At 45.8% G+C, this 21,175-nt stretch overlaps 2 protein-coding genes across 4 annotated transcripts; one reads left to right on the plus strand and one right to left on the minus strand.

Moving 5' to 3' along the window:
* The first annotated feature begins 247 nt into the window (after positions 1 to 247).
* On the plus strand, positions 248 to 13,297 carry LOC131258597 (dehydrogenase/reductase SDR family member on chromosome X). Of its 3 annotated transcripts, none has more exons than XM_058259947.1 (6): positions 248 to 354; positions 3,111 to 3,456; positions 12,000 to 12,107; positions 12,184 to 12,366; positions 12,432 to 12,639; positions 12,708 to 13,297. In XM_058259947.1, the coding sequence occupies exons 2-6, from the start codon at positions 3,276 to 3,278 to the stop codon at positions 13,102 to 13,104; spliced, it is 1,077 nt and encodes a 358-aa protein (XP_058115930.1). In that variant the 5' UTR covers positions 248 to 354; positions 3,111 to 3,275; the 3' UTR covers positions 13,105 to 13,297. The 3 variants fall into 3 exon arrangements, with proteins under 3 accessions (XP_058115930.1, XP_058115931.1, XP_058115932.1); XM_058259948.1 differs by having other exon boundaries at positions 287 to 380; positions 3,107 to 3,456; XM_058259949.1 differs by lacking the exon at positions 248 to 354 and adding an exon at positions 1,338 to 1,425 and having other exon boundaries at positions 3,107 to 3,456.
* Positions 13,298 to 15,294: 1,997 nt separating this feature from the next.
* On the minus strand, positions 15,295 to 19,213 carry LOC131270433 (uncharacterized). The gene is made up of 5 exons (XM_058272427.1): positions 19,210 to 19,213; positions 17,111 to 17,620; positions 16,750 to 17,037; positions 16,352 to 16,681; positions 15,295 to 15,416 (listed from the first exon to the last, which is right to left on the minus strand). The coding sequence occupies exons 1-5, from the start codon at positions 19,211 to 19,213 to the stop codon at positions 15,295 to 15,297; spliced, it is 1,254 nt and encodes a 417-aa protein (XP_058128410.1).
* Positions 19,214 to 21,175: the final 1,962 nt, after the last annotated feature.

Raw genomic sequence — 21,175 nt, forward strand, 5'->3', positions numbered from 1 at the left:
GTATTGCATACATTCAGGGGCTACAAAATAGCTAGGCTCTAGCAACCTTGAGTCGTGTGTCTACACCTCGGTCAGTCGGCTATTTATTTGCAGCAACCTTGGCCGTCTGCTCAAGCTTTCTTTGCAAGCTCTAATGACCTCTGTCGAACAGATCTCGTTGAAAGTTTGACCTCTAATTCCCGGTTCATTTCCGGTTCGACCGGTTCGATTTTGACATTTAACAGCTGATGAAATGTTGTTTTGTAAACAAAACATGATGTCCTCTGTTTCAGTTGTTGTCGAAGAACGGAAAACGCCGGTTGCAAATCACCGTGTTGTGCCACGAAACAGCAAGTTGAGGAACATACAAAGCAAGTGATGTTAACCAGTGGTGAAGAAAAGTAGTGAAAATAATCCTTTTAGAAACATCACCGGTACTGTCGCAATCGTCGAATCCTTCCGGCAGGATACAAGACGATGCTGATGGGTTTCATCTAATTTTGTGTTAAGCTGCCTTTGAAAGTAGTTCACCCAAGGCAGTATGTACATGACGGTCATTGAAACTCCAAATCGTTTCGTTCGTGTGCCCCAATTAAGCTGAGGAATAAGATTTCGCTGTCAGTGAACACCAGGGAACCGATGAATTGCACAAAAACCGTTAGTTTACTTTTACTTTACCAAACAATGGCCACAGGAGTACCGACCGATGGGTTAGCTTAATCCCACGTTAATGTATCACCGTCATCCGTCTTCGTGCGCTTTGTGATTCGTGGCCTAATTGGCTTTTTTTGCAAGCATTCAACCTGTCTCTGTTGGAAACAACCGAAATTGTATAGTCGTTGGTCGAGAACGAGAATTCTGCCTCCAAATCCAATTATTTCACACTTCCCTCTCACGCACCTGACGTCAAACTGAGCCTCGTTTATTTCCGCTCCATAACAATGACTGGACAAATAATGTCGATAAACATTGTACCGTCTTCTCACATAACATCAAGACTCGATTTTTTATAGGTTTCAACAAACCGACGAGTAACACATTAACCGAACAATATTCCTAATGTGACTTCAAAATACGCAAAGCAAACGAAAAACATCCGGACCGATGGCACAACAAAACAAGCATCGCGTTATCTTACGCTTATCTGGCTTCAGAAATTAGTCGACCAATTTCCATTTTCAACCGGCCACCGCGAAGTGGATTGATTTAAGGGCTGCGGCTCCACCCTCCACAACCCTCCGAGATTGTGATGTAACAGACGGATTTTGTTTTTCTCCTCCATTACCCCCCAAAACAGGTTCCACCAAGAAACCTCCGATGGATCGACGCGTAGTTCGATGAGAAGGCCGATGGGAATAAAAACAACCAAACCAAAACTCGCATGGCGATAAGCGAACAACGAAATACCTTTCAACTGTTGACTTATTCAACCCCATGGGGTCCATGGTAAAGAAAGCGTAAAATGAAGTTCACAAAATGAAACTGAGAAAATGGTTTACAAATGTTAAAACGACTCGACGACGACATCAATAACGTTGCGCGCTCTGCAAGATGAATTATTCAGCTTTGGCTGACTAGGAGGAGCGTTTGGAAATTTCGCCTGTATGAAATTTATGACTGAAAATGTAACCGAAAAAAAGTACCCTCGCTCTATCGAACGGGGAAGAAAATGACCGTCAGAAAAAAAAACCGTGGATAATGACTTTAACCTTCACGCAAGTGCACGAAGACGTGCCAGACGGACTGTTCAATTGCGCAGATGGCGTGAAGTGGGCTTGGGTTTTGCACGTTACCCTTCCGAGATGGGAGAGAATGGAAAAGGCGCACAACAGAACAACAAAAAAGACCCACCATCTCTATTCAATCGAGCCGAAGAACCATCTCTGGAGGACGTTAAACACTTTGTCATCGATCGTTCGTTTGCTTCTTGACGCGAGACGAACGTTTATGTGGGGTTCGAGCTGTGTAGCAAGTTTGATGCTATCGTGAGGCCGCTGAAGTTGGCGAACGAATGAGCATTTAATGCTCATTACATGTTGATAACAATTATTACTAACAGCTAGACATTTAATTGCACCCTCGAAGCGGATTAGAACTATTTCAAGGTCTCGTAAATCTTTTCATGCTATTGCATGTGCCAAAGCCAAGGTTAACATGCAATATGGATTAGTTAAAAAACCTTATAAATTCAGTTCCTTTTATTGAACCTCCAAGCAGTGAGTCCTCTACTGTTCTTTGTTAAACAACTACTTTACAAAAGTTTCAAGCTTGAAAAACCACCGCTAGGAGTATTCTCGATCTTTGCTGTGGCTCGCATTTCATCGTGTCGTAAGCTTCCCCGCTCCGGCGATCGCGTTCGTCGCTTGCAGCCACGTTGAAGTCTACCGCCGAAAACGCGTCGCTACGAAGCACAAGATCTTTCGCTGCTCCGAAAATCTCAAACCTGAATAAAAACCTCAACAATAGAAATTCGAATTTGTATGCCCATCGAACTCTATCTCTGTGTGGGTTAGGGCTAGCGTTTCCAGAGTGGCGTAACGCGTGTGCGAGAAGAGGAGCGTTTCGTGGCAGAAAGGGGGAAGGCCAAGCCAAGCGCTTCGCGGACCGGTGTCGCGACTCGCGATCGCATACGCACTCCAATCTTCGACCGTAACGGACGGGTTGTGCCTTTGGTGTGCCTTCGACTGGTTGTTTGCTGGCGGAACCGCTCGTTCGCGCGGAGGTTCGTTTCTTACTCACATCCATCTTCCCGGTTCGGTTTGTGACGCGCGATCGCGAGCGTTATTTTCTTTTCTTTCCGACCGGCGCACATGTGCAGCGGTTTTGTGTTTGCGTGTTTTTTTCTTTCATTGTGTGTTTTAGAGTCAGTTTCTTTCTCAACGGAATTCAAGAGGAACGCTTGGAACAAGTGATATTCTTCACCAAACATCCCCTATAATCGGTTGAAAACAGAACGTGTAAGTTCTGCCACGAATCGCGGTCAGTTCGCTAACGGGAACGCGGTATCCAAAGTGACACCACGACGAAACGTGGCCAGGGTGTTGGCATTTGGGGCACCCTAAAAAAACGGGGTTGGCTACATCCGTCGTCGGTAACCATCGATTTGTCTGCGTTTTCTTTCCTACAGGTAGAAATTCAAACGAAATTGATGTCACGTTTTCAACCGATAAAACAAATAGTGTGCGTGAAGCAAGTGAAAGCAAACAAGCAATAGAAAAAAAACCAACACACACCCACAAGTTCTTGTTGGTTCGATTTCAAAGTGACCGTTTTTTCTCGAGTGAACAAAAATCGCGATGGGTTTGCTGCTAGCCATTGGCATCCCCGTGGGGATCCTGTTGGCCATCTTCTTCTTCATGAAATCGTCCAAGGAAATGCCGAAAAATTGGTCCCAGTTTGTGTGCGAGGTGCGGATGCAGATCTGCGGCTTCCAGGGTCTGCTGGACGATTTCATTATGCGTTCGCGGAATAAAGTCGGTAAGTAGGGGAACGGACAAATTCTTGAATTTCAGCCAAACCCGTATGTTTTTGAACCCTGACACCTTTCGGCAACAGGTTTTCGGCCGGCGGGTTGTTCGCTAAAACACACTTGCAGAATAAATTAGGAACCGATTTGCCAAACCCGATCGAACGTCCGGAAACCGATTCTAAACTGGAATTGCCTTTTCGAGACGTTTCTCTGCCAAAACTCGTCGGTGGCAACTTGTTCGCCAAGGTCTAACGTAATGGAAGTGTATTTGAATATAGCGAAAAGGAGAGAAAAACCTGCCGAAACCATTTTTTCGGGTTTCCAAGCTAGATTGGAGGCTGAAGGTGGGGGAAAAGTGAATGGAAATTGCATCGAATTCGCCGTCTGGTCAACTTGCATCAACTTATACTCAATGTTCCGCCCCAAACCCCAGCTTGCACAAGCTCAATTACGTAGGCTTATGATCATGAATTATGTTTTTTGTACTTCTCTCACGCATGACCCTGACGAGAGTTTGATTTTTGTTTTGGGCCGTCGATTGAATTATGACCAAAGTCCAAGAAGCGATGGTTCGATGTGGTTGCATTTTCTCTTAAAATAAATTGCCATCTCACGTACTCCAACATTACCGTCATGCGTCAATGCGACCTTTAACTTTTTTTCCCCCTTTTTTCGATTGACACTGAACAGATTCAAACAGATCAGTAAAAAGAGAGGTTGGGTCAAAGCTATTTTCTACTCCGCCATTGTTCTGACAGTTGGTTGAAAAAGTGTTTACAAACATACTCACAGTATGTGAGAGATCCTCGCTAAAATGTCTTAAACAAAATAGGTAATTGGAAATTTTGGATCAGAGTACCCATGGTTTCGCGGATAGAAACTGTTCTTCTGTGTGAAATCACGCCATGATTGGTAAAATTCAGTGTGATGGTCTTCCTCAACGCACAGGCCGCTCCACAACATATTCCGAATGGTACAGTTGCCGTTCAGTTGATGAAACATACCAAATTTCCACCCTTTACCCACCCTCCTGGCTGCTCGTCAGAGGTAAACAACATTTCAACCAACTGTCAAAAATATTCCCACCGTGTTTTCCTCGTTAGATGGTATGCTGCGACCTCTTTTCCATTGATCTTGGTTATATGTATATGACTTGTCGGATTGAATCATCAGAATAGTGAATAAAATAAATGATTGTAATTTATCAGAAATTAACTATCAAAGATCATTCAAGTTGTAGTATTTGCTTGATCATCTCGTTTTCAAATGGCACGTTCCTCATTAAAATGATGTCGCCACGTCCCACTTTTGTCTGTCACTTTTCGTAAATCGCCGGGGTTGACGTAATTTGATCGAACGGTCATGGAGTCACCGTCGACATAAATTACATTGTGGAAGCAAACGTTAGTCAGAGTGTAGAGCTTAATGATGAGCTCGGATTGAATGAGTAAGAACGAGCCGTGAAATAGCTCGAATTACCTCAAAACGGAGTTCATTGTTGGGCGCCATCGGTTGCGATGCCATTATTTGATACCGACTATCGTCACCCCATTCGTCACCCCTTCGTCAACCCTTTTCATGATCAGCCCCCGAGTTTGGGGAAGCTTTTAACGGGAAGGAACACATCGATCGAGGGTTGGAAAGTGCTAATAGCTTTTTAGGTAAAATCCCAAATGAAGCCCCCCCTGCCGAAATCGCTGTCATGGCTACACCATTTGTGAGCGGATGTACCTAAAAGGTATGCAATGGGTGAAACAAATGCCGTTGTGTGAACCGTTTGAATTGAATGTCTCGTTAAATTAAAGATTATAGTTATACTGAAAAGGATGTACAACATGAACTCCCTCATGCATTACTTGCATGAGGTTATGAAAATTCGGCTACGCAATGAAACTAGGGGTGTGGTATGAGGGGGCCCACGGGCCCCCCTTATTTCACAAGTTTATAACAAACTCCCTTTTTCGGTAGACCTAGCGCAGTCCGCTCGCTGCGCTCGCTGCGGGCGCGCCGCCGTTTCAAACTCATTTCTTCAGTCCGACTCATTGGTTTATGATGTCCATCTTGCTCAGTTTAACCGATTAGTTCAAATCATTACAGCTTCTAACGGAAAATGAACGGTTCAAATATTCAAACTGAATTGATGTACCACCTATTGCATAACTTTCAGGCGCAAACGTGGAAAAAATGAAGACGATGCGGCGCCGGGGGGGCTTCATTTGGGATTTTACCGCTTTTTAATTAGTGCCATACACCGGCTCGCCCTATCGACGTAACAGTGCAGCTGATCCTCACTTAACACTTCCCAGCCTGGAAAGGTTCTGGACGTGCAAGATAAGCCACCGGGGCGTTATCTGATTCATGCACTTTGGGGAGTGCATTTTGCGTGCTGCAGGTTCATTTCCAACTCGCTCTCGGGCAATGGACGTGCGTGACTGACGTAAGGAATTTTCGACGAAGAGATTACACCAATCCCGGAACCATCCACACCAACGTCAAGCGGTCAGGCTGAGATTTCGCTGAAGCGCAAAGTGCATACATTCCTAATGGAAATGGTCCCAGCATCCGCTCGGTGGGGCGAATCAGCGGGGGAAAATCAGCGAATTCGACGTCGTAGTTCCCGGGAGGTTCGTTCTTGGAAGGTGCCTGCGGATGGAAGGTGTTTATTTACCAACCACGGGTGGGAGTGGGCCTTCGTAATCGAGCAAATACAGCCGGGTGCTGGGTTGAAGATGGCTCCAGATTGGCACGAAAAGGCCGCTGGGATGAGGGAACACGAGGAGACGAGATCGAGGGCCGGTTGAGAGCATTCACGTTTGCTGTCGGTCAATAATATTTCGCCTGTTGTGCATTTGCGCTTGCCTTTGTGTGTGCGTATGTGTGTGGTTGTGTGTATTTACACTTGACGATGCGCAAACAATCCATCTATTACCATCCATCGGCATCGCGTACGTTCGATCTTGCTGGTCCCCGCGTTTGCTTTGGTTTGTCTTGATTTACAAAGTGGAAAAAGGAACCACGGCTCATGTTCTTAAAGTGTTAATGTTACCTAGAACGTTACGTTATTTGCGTTACGCTTAAATTTGTAGGCATTTTCCAGAAGATGTCTATTTCGAGTTGTTTCACAGGGTCATGAGTTCTAATCCGATTAGGGAAAACATTAGTTACCATGCTTAAACAAAGTAACCTAAAATTGACAATCTTTGACAATTGTTTGTTTGTGTCCTAAGCTCCAGCAAAATAATAGCTCTTTGTCGAAAACTGTACTGCTTATCAAATAATTGTAGCAAAAGTTTTCAAATTTCGTTCATTTCCTTTGCTTCATAACTTTTACTTTGAAAAGTATTTTGTCTTGTTCCTTTCTCTCCTTGATCGATCACATTTCTTCCAGTGAAAAAGTACTCACAATTTAACTTCAAACAAATGCTGCATTATGCAATCGAACGGTCGAACGAACGATTGTGATGCAACAATTCTTTAAAATGTTTACCTTCTCCATCCAAGTGCCCTATGGTTTGTTTGCTTCGTGTGTGCTTGGATCCTAAACCTCCGCATCACAAACACACACCCACACACGCATCCACATGCACTCGCAGGCACACATATGGTCAGTGGAATCAATGCAAATCATTCGTACGGATAGATCGTTCCGCAGAAGCCGGAGAACCGAGGCTTCGGTTGTTTGGTCCATTATCGGCCGACGATAGCCCAGATAAACATTATGGAAAACAATTTCCCACTGCAGGGGCAGAGGTTCGTGGTTTGGCTGGCTAACTCCCCCCGCTTACCCCTCGCACATTCTCAAGTAAACTGATCCAAGCCCGTTCGCCAATTTTCGGTTCGATTTGCATTTCACGCCAGCCGAAGGAATCGGCATGATGAAATATGAAAGGCAGCCGAACCGGCCGCAAACCATCGGGTCGGGCTGAATCGGGAGTGATTTATCATTCTCCCTCCCAAAAACGCTGCGGAAAAGCCCGACCAGCTCGACCCCGAGTCCAGATGAAGCCAGGAGGGCTGTCTCGTCCTGGCTAAATTGGGCTTGCAAATGAGGTTAAGTCCATGGAAGCGAGACGGTGCTTTTTCCCCGGGTGCGATTGAGCGGAAAAACGTCCGCACACACCGGCTAGAGGCTCCGGCTTGGGGAGGGGGTGTGAAAAAAGTGGGAGCCAGTCCTCCCCCCCCCCCCCATCTTTTCCAACCGGCAACACTCGGACGAACGTTTTCCATCGGAATGCAATTTGCGGAATGCTAGCATCGGTGGTTTTTCCCCATGAATCGCCCTCGTGGGGATTGCCATTTCGACGTATCGGCCAGAACTGCTGCACGTCCTGCGTGAAGTCAAGCGGAAAGTAGGAAAAAAACACTCATACGCACACACCCGGGAAACAGCTTGCCATTGCCATTGGCGACGTTCTCTGGCGTTCTACATGAAACCGGATAAGCCGAGGGGATTCACTTTGTGAAGTGTTTTAGCAATTTTCAACTTTGATTTTCCCTCCAGCGCACCATGCCGAATGGTTTACGCTAGGTGTTGCAGTTTGTTCTCTGATTTCAATTTGTTTTCTTTCATAATTCATTAGATGATGGTTTTTCCAAAGTAGTTTTATTCTAAATATAGGAAAAATACCGAAGGGCAGGATCTAGTTTCTCCTACGCGTATTTAGTTTCACCAAAGAGGATGGAAAATAAAATACCATTAACTTCCCTAGTCGTTAGACAAACCAGAAACCCCCTGCATCGATCGGGTTGTTTATTTACGTTGTTACTGGGTCATTTTATTTTTATTTTCTGCTCCGTTTTTTACATGAAATGGTCTCTGGGAATTTTATTTTCCTTCTCCCAACAACCGTAAGATTCTATCGAACCGTGGCTGCCTTCAGAACTTCCAAGATTTAATTACACGATAGTGCATAGAAACAGACATCGCGGGAGGGAGTTCATTTGGAATGCAAAATGTACAGCGCTTTGTTTTTATCGCTTCTTCGACGAGTATTTAGATTTTTCTTTCTAAAAAAAGGTACTCACTGAAAAGAAGTGCATTTGCACCAACAAAGAAAGGGAGGTTCATTGGAAATTAACAATAAATATGCGGAGGCATGCATTCTGTAAAATCACTTAAGTTAGTTTGAGAAAGTTAAGAGAGAAAAAAAAATGGTTCAAAGGATAGTTTTTCCGACAATAGGATAATGATACCAACAGTGGCGCATTTGGTCTCATAGCCCAATGCCTTTGCAATAATATATAGGAATTATTTTATTTAAGGAAATCATGACACACTTGATACATTTTTAAGGAATTTTGGAGCCTTATTCTATCACGGAGTGGGAAGACACTCTATAGAAAATAAAAGAACATTTCATACTAGAACAAATAAAGCTATTGTGTTTATCTCTTCGTAGAGCTAGGATTTTATTACACTACAACCACCAATTGATACTAGCACCACTATGGGAGCACTTACCCTCCGGTACACCAGCGAGTTGATCCAAAATATACCCCAAATTACGGACGACGGGGAATTTAAACCAATGCCGCAAATCAGCGCTTGCGGGTTTTGCGTGCACATCATAATTGGTTTAATTTTTCATCCGACGCCCCCCAATCGAATCGATAGGAAATAAATTGCCATTTGCAAGTCGTGCAAAAGAAATGACAGGCAAGGGAAGGGGCGAAAAAAAGGCCTTCCAACAAAGACCAGCGGGTCTCTGTGTCCTGTAAATCAAAGCCCTCTTCGATGGGAGCTTTTCCGTCGACAACACGCGGGCACGACACGATCCACCGACACGTCGCGAAAAACATGGATTCGCGGTGATTAAACAATCATTTCGAGTGCTGCACGAATTTTCACCTCCCCACGGGGGAGGGAACAATCTTTTCCCAGGACGGAGCGAGAAAGATAGAGAGAGAAAGATAGGGCAAAAAAAGTGTATGATAGCGGTATTAAACAATCGCTGTCCCTCATGTATGTGCTGCCCTGTTAAATGCAAAATTAATTGCACAATTTTCACTCGTGGTTCGTTATACATTTTCTCGTTTTTTTTAATTTTCTTTATTTCGTGTCCAGTGTTTTTTTTCCCCTTTTCCCATCGAGTGTGACTTTTCCGACGGCCTGTCGGCCTTGTCGCCTTGTTGCCAAATGTTCCGACTTTTTGTGACACTTTTCCATTCGTTGACACCCATCGGCCTCCCGTTTTCCAGCGCTTTCTCGGCTGCAAGGGTGAACTGGCGCTTCATTAAGACCCACCGACACATCAACCCGCAAACACACACACACACACACATACACACTCATTCCAATTCCCAGAGCAACTCGCAAGCCCGGAGGATATGAAGCCGAACCACCGCAACGTCGATTCCTTCAGAACCCCGCCGGATGTGGATGGAAACGGGAAGGAAACGCACACGGAAATATATGAAATGTCCCACGCAGGACTGGAAGCAAGGAGAAAGAGAGGGAGGGAGAGAGAGAGAGAGGGAGAAATAACAGGAACCGGAAACCAATGAAATAATCTGGCTCGCACAATGCCACAGTCCCACCGGAGGCTCGATTTTTGCTGCTGTCGGAATGATATCTTTCGGCCTCGAGGCCAGGGTGGAGGTACGGTTCCGACATTAAATTGAACCGCCCGTTGGTCGTTGGACGGCGCATGGACGACGGAAACGTGAACTTCCCTTTCCTTGGGCCCATCTTAAATACTTTTCGTACGCAACCCGAACGGCGCGGCGGGAAACGGTTTCGGTCCCTTAGGCTTATCCTTTTCCAACGCGACGAATGCCGATAGCGGAACGCCGGGAAATTGCACTTTGCTGCACTTGGCCCACTCGAAAGTGAGTGGGCGAAATTATTACTTTATCTTTTTTTCGTTATCGCCCGCTGGTCGCGATTTCGAACCGGCCAGACTAACGAGAATTTTATTAGAACTTAGATTAGTGGGGGGAGGAGGAGGTTGTCTAGCAATATTTTTACAGAAATTGGTACACAAATTGCTTTTAGTTGCCAAATGGGTTAAACGAAAGGATGGAAAAAAAACCATAAGCCCTTACTTTGTTGTTGATCGTAAAAGAAAGGAAATGACCGAAATATTGAGGATACGCTGTCCGTAAATATACACCTTCAATAACGTTCATTAAAGATCATTAAATCCATTCTCACCACCCTCTGTTTTCCGTATCGAGTTTTTCGTTCATTTTCATGCGTATCGCTAGAGTATGTTAATAAAAACAAATGGCAAGTCCGCAGCGCAGAAAAATAATTGAAGTAATTATTGCATCGGGGGTTCACTTTCCATTTTTTTCACTATTATATCGTAGTTCATAAAGAATGTTGTATGGTATTTTCAGCCACCGTTGTGGAGCCCATCTTTTTTATCGTGTGCCGCTTTTTTCTACACATTTTCAGTTGAGTTCGAGTTTCAAACTTCATTTAAATTCATCGTGCGGCGCCATGTTTAACCGAAAAATGGAGAGAGTGGTTTTGTTGGTTTATAATCGAAAAAGTCTCACTCAATGCGAAACCCATCGAGTGCACGAGTTCGGTGTGGGAGCTGTGAAATTTGCTTGTTTTTTTTTTTTAGAGGAAACAATGCACAGTGCCTTTTCTAACGGTATTAAATAAACTCGTTTTTACTTTGTTTTTTTTTTGTGTTTTCATCGATTTTTTTACCTTTGTAAAGAACCCATCGAATCGATCCCCACTTTGAAGTTTTAGCACACGGATGTATCCGTTTTCTACACTCTGTCCATAGTCCGCCAACCAATGTTGGAAACCCAATGCACCAATCGAACGGAAACGCCAGTGGCATAATTTTCAATGCATTGGAAAAAGTGCACTGAAGGAAACTGATCTTAAATTTTTAAATATTAAACCTATCACCATCACCACCACCACCACCCACCGGGTTTGGCATGTGTTTTGCGTCTGTCACATTGCACACTTTCGTTTTTGGTTTAATTTTCTTCACTCTTACCTTTTTTCCCCCCTTTTTTATCCCTCGCCAGGATGTTTTGTCACCCTTCGTTTGCACGTGGGTTCGCCATGTTGTGGGTGAAAATACTATTTTTAATTCCATACTCTCTCCCAATCGCATGCAGGGACTTCACCATTTTGCTTCCATTTGTGTCGCTGTCTGCTCGGGATCCGGGAGCTACCGAAATAAAATAAAAATCGAGCGCTCAACTTTTGTATGAAAAATAAATTCTCCAATTGCCCAACGCCCACGATTCAATTATAAACGCAGACGGCAGCAGCTGCCACTTTCTCTGTGTGTGTGTTTTTTTGTGGTTCTGTTTTTGGCAACCACGGCCGGGGGCGGGAAACATGCCACCGGGGAAGCGATGGAGGCGCCGGTTTTTAATCAGCAGCAACAGCTGCTACTGCCGTTCCTGTCGCGATAAAATAGGGCGACGCATAAATCCTCCTCCTCCGTTCAATCAATCGGGAACCATATGTTTCGGTTATTTTGTTTTCGCTTAATTTCGTTCACCAGAGCTCACTTTGATTGTTTCTCACTTTAACATTGTGTACTTTGTTTACCTGCCGAATCATTTGCAGAGCTCTACAAACAGCCGGGAAAGATCGCTCTCATCACCGGCGGAAACCGGGGCATCGGGCTTCGAATCGTTAAGAAGCTGGTCGAGTGCGAAATCGAAGTCATTCTCGGTAAGTTGAACGTTTCCGTCGAGCGCTGTCTTCTTAGAAGTACCCATTCTACTTTCTGTTTCGAAACGTCCCGCAGGAGTCCGCAATCCGATCGATTCGCGGAAGGCGGTCGAAAAGTACCTGGAGCACGCCAAGATTCCACTTTCCAGCTGCAAACTGCACTACGAGCAGCTCGACATCGGCAACATGAAGTCGGTGCGCGAATTCGCCGGCAAGATTGCGGCCAAGTTTGACAAGATCCATCTGCTCATCAATAATGGTAAGAATTCTCCGGAAATCAATCGAGTGGCATCTATTTAATCACACTTTTCCGATTCTCCGCAGCCGGCGTGATGAGCGTCCCGTTCAAGCTGACCGACGATGGATTCGAGTCGCACATGGCCATCAACTACTACGGGCACTTCCTGCTGACGCACCTCCTTCTGCCCCAGCTGAAGGCCGCCGGAACGCCGGAGTGTAAATCGCGCGTCGTTAACGTTTCCTCCTGCGTGCACAAGATCGGCGAGATGGATTACAATGACATCAACAAAGAGTAAGTATGCGATGAAAGACGGGTTTTCCACGGAATTTTCCATTCAATCTGTCACTCTTTTCTGGTAGGAAAAACTACTACCCAGCGGACGCGTACAACCAGAGCAAGCTGGCCCAGGTCCTGTTTGCGAAGCACATCAACTTGGTGTTCGAGGAGGAGGGTTTTCCGGTGCTCGCGAACTCGCTACACCCGGGCGTCGTCAATACGGACCTGTTCGAGCACTCCAGCACCAACTACATCCCCTGGGTTCGGGCGCTCCTGTTCAAGAGTCCCGAGGAGGGCTCGCGAACCGTCGTGTACGCCGCCATCTCGCCAAACCTGGAGACCCGGGGTGGCTGCTACCTGAGCAACTGCCGGGAGGCGGGAACCCATCGTCACTGGAAGAACTCGGTACAGTGTGAGAAACTATTCCGCTTAACCTGTGATAAGCTCGGCGTCACCGATTACTTCTACCAGCAGAAGTGAGCCGCCGGTTTCACACTTCCTTCCGCTTTTTCGTCGGAGAAAGTTCTATAAAAGGGTATAATTGTGCCGACGGGCCATTTTTCTCTCCATTCGTCCATATGTTTCATCTTCAAATCGCCTTGTGCGAGGGTTGATTATCACGATTCCATTTAACTTCTCTTCGGGAGGATGAAATATACCATAAGCGAGTTGTTAAATACTCTAGTTTGTCTTATTTCCTTCAACCGTCATCCTTCGTGTTAATCCGTTTCCCGAAAAGAAGTTCAACGTTTTAATTTCAGATTAGCAACACAGAAGAGAACCACCTGTAAAGGGTCAGTTTTTCCATGAAAAATCAGTCAGTGTAGAAAAATTGAGAAAACTCACCGTAAGGTAGGGTTAACGTAACACCAATATTTGTATTAGCCCTTTACAAGTGTTTTGTGGCGTTTTCCTTCCTCGTGCGAACTTTCGCCGAAATACGGGCAGTTTGTTTATCTAGGACGTGTTCCGGATGTTTATATTGATAGAGCTTAGATGATTAACTCAAATGGTTTGCATTGCTGTTTTCAATCGGTACACACGTTCCTTAAACTTACCTTACAAACCGTAGCATGTTTTCGTTCGTGTTTAAGAATACCCAAACACCGCTTTTGGTATATTTAGACTTCACATTCGCTATGTATGTAAACATCATCGGCATCGTCGTAATTATTATCATTATTTTCATCGTCGTGAACCGTATATCGCAGGTTTTGCTTTACAATCCCTCCATGTACTTCCGTCCGTATGTATCTCAGTGCGATCATTTCGTGTAGCGTTTTGCTTAATTTGGCATAACTTTCTGTAAAGTGTGTGCGCTTATTTACAAGATTTGCGAAAATATTGGACAATCGCACACTGATGATTAGTGTTTTTAATGTCTTAAGTTTTTAACGAAAACTAATTTTAAAATGAAAATCCTGGTAACATCCTTCTTTTTTTAAACTTTGAGGAAATTTTCAGAAAAGAAACAGGAGGTTGTCGGCAAAAACGAATGAAAAAATAATTGTAACCTGCAGCCACGAGCTAGCTTCATATTGTCGTAACTCCTTCGAAGATGTTTTATAGTTTTGGACCAGTGTCGAGAGTCTATGGTACATCAATCTAACTTCGTTCATGTCTTTTTTAATTGTAGAAGCAGTATCACTCGGTCTCGTTTTATTATTATTACAGAAATGCAATATTCTAACAAAAGCAAACAAAACAGCCCTTGTACATTACTTTCCTGAACTCATCTCACAAAATACTTTCTCTCCATGGCTACCTATGGTTTCCGCTCATTCCCAACTCGGGGAAAACAGAAGCACGCTAGATCTACAATCATCCTAAACGCTGGCAATGGGGAACAGCTTTCGAAAAGCTCTCCTTGGCGTTTGGATGATTTCCTACTGCAGGGCATCGAACAATTTTATCTTACCTAGTTCTGGACACGTATTTTCTCCTAGTTACGAGCGTTTGTTTGCCTTTCCTAGTGGTTTTTCTTTCTCCTAGTGGTTTTTTCCCAGCCTTACCAAAACGACGTCGTTGTGAACCATTTTGATTTTCATTCCAGATCAGTCTGCTCGCCAGTACACTAAGGAGATACAAGTAACTATTTTTTGATCGTTTTTTGACCAGCTTTTCTTCGCCCGATTTCGATTTGCATTTTTGTACACAGTGCGTGTTCTTCTTTAGGCGCGCAGTTTAGTTTAGGCTTTGGCATTAACAAAACTATCTCCAACATTATTTGTGCATTTGCCTGTATTCAAAGGAAGTGTAGGGTAGGGTGGTATTTTTTTACCTAATCATACAAGGGATTGTATGTATTCCGTTTGTGAGTTTTCCGAGGAATCCGAAAATGTTATGAATGTGAAACGATTGAGAGGAAGCAGAAGAGAAAAGGGAAACAGGAGATAGAGATATATTTATAGATCTAGGGAGGTAAAGTTCGTGTATGGCATGCACCGTGAGGTCTGTTGGCATCCTCTTGTTGGTTCGTGTTGGCTCTTCCCTTCCTGCATCCGTGCAGGTCGTGGGTTTGATTTATTCTCGAACGCGTTCAAACACAATAACGTTGGCTGGGTTGGTTGGAAAAAGGCCCGGACAGTTGGGGTTTGCCTGCCCTTTGGCAACTTTCATAAGTCTATAGGCTCGTTTCCCGAATCGTCAATCTAGCTCTCCGGGGCTGGATTACGACCGAAGCCTTCGACCGTCTAGGGGCAGTAGTCCCAGCGCTGCCTGGACGGAAAGAAGCACCATCGGCAACATCAACGCCACAAACCGCAACCAATCTGTTCCCGTTCCGACGAGTCCTGCCGAGGATGGTGGAAGATAAGAGAAAAAAGCGAGTGGAGTAGCAGCTTAAGAATGAAAATAACGAGGAAGGAAAATATAACTATATGAACTACCAAAACGGAGGCTGCCTGGAGCAAGGAAGGTGAAGGAAACAAATTATGTTACACAATGGTCAGTTTGAATGAAAGCGTTGATAAAGTGTTCCGGGCCTTATTGGGATGCTGGATCAATGGAGATATATTAAAAGCGGCAGAGCCTGTGGCTAGTGCCTGTGCTGGTGAGCTCCACAAGAATGAAGAACTAACCAACTAGTTGTACACTTGAATTGAATCGGTCAGGATTGACCTAAAGTTAACGTTTATAACATAACGCTTTTACGATTCCATCATTGGAAGATGATGCATTTTTAAACCGCACCCAAGCAGTTGACCGAGGGCATGACACAAACGTCACGGGAACGGCACGATTTAATCAATTACGATCATTGGTTGCCCATCGGCCTTTTGCATCATCGTTTCCAAACGGCTCCTTCGTGGCTCGTTTCGTAAATTTCCCCAAGGAAAGCCCGGTCGTGCATTCGCGTGCGGAGGTCAATTAGCTCGATTGGTATACAATTACCTTTCCCCGGCTAGGAACGATTATGAGTGGCTTCTGTCCCGCCGAGGGAGGTCCATCGGAGGCTAGAAACCGTCACAGGGCATCGATTCCTTGGAGGTAATAAACTTTACGGTTGACAGGGGACTCCGGCGTTGCCGGTTCGACTGTCACAAATTGAGTGAAGAATGTCGTGTTCTACTTTTTATCCCGCCCTCGCTGCCGCTGGCGAGATTCAATAATTCATCTGTGGGCTACAAAGTCTCGAAGGGAACTGATGCATCAAGTCCGCTGTGTCGATGGTGTTTTGAGCTTCGAGGGGTAATAATGTGTTTTTACTGGGTGATGCACAACTTACCTAACCGCGCGCCCGCACTGTTGTAGATCAGGTTCTCGTTGGAAAATTCCTTGATCTGAATTTCCTGTGGCCTGTGCAATTGTTCCTTGGCGGTTGAAGCTGGCCGAGGACCAACGGTGGTCGCTCTCGTACTGCTCGTCCCCTCGCTCGGTGTCATCGTGTGCGGCTCGGATGTGGATGTGGTTGTTTTTGGCTCCGCACGGGAACCGGGGATCAACTGGGCCGCGCTCGACGGAGGGGTATCCCGGCTGATGCTCGTGCTGGAGGCGGGCACCGACCCAAACGGATCCAGAATAGAGTTGGAATCGCCGAACGGTCTGCTATCGAAGGCTACATCGAAAGGAATGGGTTATAAATGGGCTTTTTCCCAGGTTGGAAGGGTACGGCGCGGTACGAACCTACGAACACTGTCTCTTTCGTCCGCCGGTAGTCGGTGCCGGGGACTTCCAGCGTACACTTGATCACATCGTCCGGCCCGAGGGTCTCGTACAGGACCAGCTGCACGCTGACGGAGCTGTCGAAAAGCCCCTCGGCCGCCGGGAACTCATTCGAGGTCGAGTTCTGCTTGTAGTCGTTGACCCACAGGGACAGCTCGGGCGCCGGGAAGATGCCGTACGCGCTGCACACCACCGTCACCAGGTTGCTGGGGTTTCGGTGGTACTTTAGCGTCATGCTAGACTCGGGCACTGCGAAAAACATTCGAATGGTGGTTGAGTTGGTTGGAATGCATGGCCGTAGCGGCTGGAAGGCATCGCTTACCGATGATAAAAAGGTCGGCCGACTGCCGGTCGATGGAGGTGTACGTCTGCACGTAGCAGGTGTACTTGCCGGCCAGCTCCTGGCAGGGGTGCATCAACGCCAGCGCCCGGTGTTTGTGCATCGGCTCACCGTTGACCGTGTACGTCCGATTGACGTGGTCCCGCAGTCGCGTTTGCAGGCTGGACGGGCTGCGATGGGGCGGGATCCACTGGTAGACGGGCACGTCGTTGTGCAGCCACTTCAGCACGAAGCCCTGCTCGTGCGGTTCGATGGCGTACTCGCAGTCCAGCACGAGATGCTCGGCCGGATCGAGGCCACGCAGCGCTTCCAGCGTATCCGGCTCGCGGTCGAACAACAGCTCCGGATCGTCGAGCGTCCGCCGCTGGCTCGGCGCCACCAACTGGTTCTGGTGCTGGTGCTGATACTGATGCTGATGCCGGTGGCGATGGTAATTATCCAGCACATACACCCGTGGCACTGACAGGCGTGTGATGCGCACCGAGTCCGCGTCTGCTTGAAAAAACGAAAGACGCAGATCAGCAGAGTTTGATTCGCAAGACACAACTCATTAGGGCGACCAATATGGCGAGCTTAGGGCACAGGTGACAACGACGAAATTGATTCGGTCGCATTCTGACAGCTTTCTTTATTAGAAATTCTCACCCAAAGCACCTTGAGGGATAACCATAATAGGGTCATGATAACATAAAATGCAATTTCCTCGTGACCTACTCTGACCTACTCTGCCTACTCTGATTTCAAAAACATTGGACCAAGCATGAAGGTCAGATAAATGTAATTTTATCAACAAAGAAATGAACTTTTCGAATACTTTAAACCACCAAGGAAGCTGGCGTAAGAGAAACCCTGTCCAATTTGCTCAAGAAGTCAAAGTTTACAAGACTTCACCATTAAGCTCGTGCAGAATAATAAACACAGCGCTCGCTCACTAAATGATGGTAGCATTAACACTTGCACAAATTGCTGAACCTGCTGGTGGTGAAATAATAATTCAATAAACCCCCACACGCGTTGCTCCATTCCATCGCGTCGTCGACTTCTTTGGCAGGACGCATATAACTCAATCGGCCCCACGCCAACGAGCGCACTGGTAGCAGGTGAGTTTTATTGCACTCCTCGCCATCATTGCTTGCCGTCCGCTGGCAACAAACATTTTTTCCTTCCCCTGAAACAGGAAGCAAGCGAGCAAGCGTTATGTTGAAAAGAAGTGTTGCTTTTCCGTAATCCCCATGAAACGAGCATTTTTAACGACTACACCTCTCGCAACCTGTGGACCTTTGGAAAGGTTTCGCCCCCGACCCCTGGCTGAACTCTCCGCGCTACGAGGAAGTGAGTGTTACAAATAAACGAAACAATGGAAAGGCAAAGAAAACAAGGAACCAGCAATTTTCACTTTCGTTACGGTCGTAATTTTTGTAATCACCTTCTCACATTCGACGGTTCTCGATTGCACCGGATTCAGGTAACATCCGGTAGCGCAGTAGCCCCTCTGCTTTGACTAAAAAAGACGCGCAACCGCCTCACCAACTTGTGACGGGACTTTGTGCAGGGCCAAATGGGAACGGACGTTTTTCATCGTACCACCATAAATGGAAGGAAAGCCACAAAACCATACCACAGACAAACACGGGAGGGAAGAAAAAGCTCTCCCACCGCGTTCGGTAAGGAGGGGGGAGGGAAACCACCGAGCCCCGATCATTGCGGTTTGCCAGAAGGACCCTTGGAAAAGCGAGAAGGGGCACCGAAAATAATTATAACGACTGAAGAGAAGGAAAACATCATCCACAGCAAACAACGTCCACTTCCGGACGCGGCTTCCGGGGTGGAACGAGGCGAAACTAAACCCTCCTCCGGTTACCATCGCAACCGAAATGGCAACAGGCTGCTGGGAATAGATTTCATCCTTGCGACGTCAAACGGAAACCATTGTGACAATAGGGGCATCGTCTCATACCAGAGCTTGTTTCGTTTTCCTCGACCTATTTGTTTTTCCCCGTAAGTCCTTTTAGCCAGAACTCCAATCTAATCGGAGGACAGTATTGTGGCACAATACATAAAACTGAATGATTCCAATTTACCCATCGTTACTTCGATAATTGCGGCAACATTTTGCTTTTATTTGTTGGCTCTATTTTTTTTTTTTTTTCTTAGTAATATTTAACTTCTTTTATATTTCTATTACTTTCCTTAAACCGCGCTCAACTATTGCCCACAACTACCTGTCAAATAAACTTAGGATCCCCCGGATTATCCACAAAGAAAATCCACTTTCTCAAAACGAAAGGAAATGGCACGGAATAGAAAAATATCAGCTTTCCGTTACACTCAACCCATGGCAGCAGAACAGCGACCACTTTCATTGGCATCATCATGGCAGTCACCATCATTATTGGCCGCATTTCGGGAAGAGCAAAAGCACATAAATAAGGTAGCAAACAACAACAACAACAACGAGGGCGTTTGCAAAACTTGGCAACCCAACGTCGTTAGCAGCATAGCATGCATTAAGTTTAGTTTCCCGCCGAGCAAATGGACTGTTTTTTCCCTCGTCGTCGCCGTTTTCCCAGCAGAAAGTAGATAATTGGGGTCGCAGTTTTACAGGCGGCGCGCGCTGAAAAAGAAACTTGCAATTCAATATCCTCGAACGGACGGCGCACTTTCATGCAAAAAGAAATATGCTTCAAATTAAATTTACGAACTGCAACTAACGACGGAAAGTTTCCACCCAGAACCAGACCCCGAGGGCCGCCACCGCAAAACATTAAGCTGTTATCGGTCACAACGGAAGGTTAATCCCGGTTGCCTTTCTTCGCCTAGGGTTCGGGACAGTTTGGCCGAAAAGAAAGGTTAAGGAACACACCGCTTTCGTCTTCTTGGCGCTCTCGGGAGAGTAAATCCCATTTAAAGTTACAATCGGCACGTCAAAGAATTGCGGGCGGTTTCGGGGCGATAAGTCTCGTTAATATTCATCCCAACGCACGGAAGAGGCTGTTTGTGGTTTGGGTTCTCAAAGTGTGAAGTTTCCGGCGAGCGCCTTAGGAAGCTAGGCAATTACATTAGCATGTTATTTCCTTTGCATGTTTCATTTTTATCTGTCTTTATTTGACCTTCTATCACGTTAGTCGTAGTTAAGGGTGTCGTAAAAATGAATAAAAAGCCCTTAGAATAAATTTATTGGGAAATGGTAGTGACATTCTAGGACGCGGTTCATACAAAACTATTTGTTACCCGGTTCAATGTTATCTCACGCGCATTCATCGGGAAACCTAGCTTTTAATCAATATTGAAATGAATTCTTTTAATTAAGTTTAATTTTGCACATTTTGCAAATAGTTTACTAACATAACCGAGCCGATTCGAACCGTACACCATCTGCAAACAATCAAATCCTGAGCACCACAATAATTCACGCTGCAGGTAACGTTAAATAAAGGTAACCCAAACAACCGATTCCGCTCGTACATTCCTTTTGTGGTGCGGAGACAACACAACATCAACATCCGATCGCTCCCCTCCCCCATTTGCGGACGTCACGTTTCACTAGCGTTTCTGATGAAAATTTCCCAAACTCCAAAGCCCCAAAACCCCTAGAAGCCTCATAGCACACCAACCAGTGGGCGAACGGTAATGAAAACCCATTTTCGGGCGAAAGGATTCATCGGAAAATCCAAATTCAATTTCGTGCGCTAGTGAATACTGCGCGCATTCGCACGTGTCGATAAACACACACACACACACATCCCAATGGCAAGGAATCGAGGGCCGCATGAGGATGGGGAGGGATTGTAGCGAGGTTTTTACGAAATTCAGGAAAGCTAATGTTTCGAAAAATTGCACGTTAGCAGCAAGAGCATTCGGGTGGGATCGAGCATAAAACGCATCTGACGCCAGAACGAATGGGATCGATTGGCGAAAGTGTCGATCCCCCGGGTAGAGCATACTCGTAACAAACAGGCGACCAGACCCCAAAACAAACCACAATAACACTAACCTCCATTTGCCACAGTCGACAAACAAAGTTGAGGTTTGGAGAATGATAGGATA

This window comes from Anopheles coustani, chromosome 3, assembly GCF_943734705.1.
Source record: "Anopheles coustani chromosome 3, idAnoCousDA_361_x.2, whole genome shotgun sequence".
Classification (NCBI taxonomy): Eukaryota; Metazoa; Arthropoda; class Insecta; order Diptera; family Culicidae; genus Anopheles; species Anopheles coustani.

Bases quoted from the DNA above. Each gene is read 5' to 3' on its own strand.
- LOC131270433 (XM_058272427.1), bottom strand. The intron at 17,038-17,110 runs GTAAGCGATGCC...TGTTTTTCGCAG, and splicing joins GGCCGACCTTTTTATCATCG to TGCCCGAGTCTAGCATGACG. The intron at 15,417-16,351 runs GTAAGTTGTGCA...CATCCTCGGCAG, and splicing joins CAGTGCGGGCGCGCGGTTAG to GACTCGTCGGAACGGGAACA.
- LOC131258597 (XM_058259947.1), top strand. From the start codon at position 3,276: ATGGGTTTGCTGCTAGCCATTGGCATCCCCGTGGGGATCCTGTTGGCC. The intron at 12,108-12,183 runs GTAAGTTGAACG...AACGTCCCGCAG, and splicing joins CGAAATCGAAGTCATTCTCG to GAGTCCGCAATCCGATCGAT. The intron at 12,640-12,707 runs GTAAGTATGCGA...CTTTTCTGGTAG, and splicing joins TACAATGACATCAACAAAGA to GAAAAACTACTACCCAGCGG.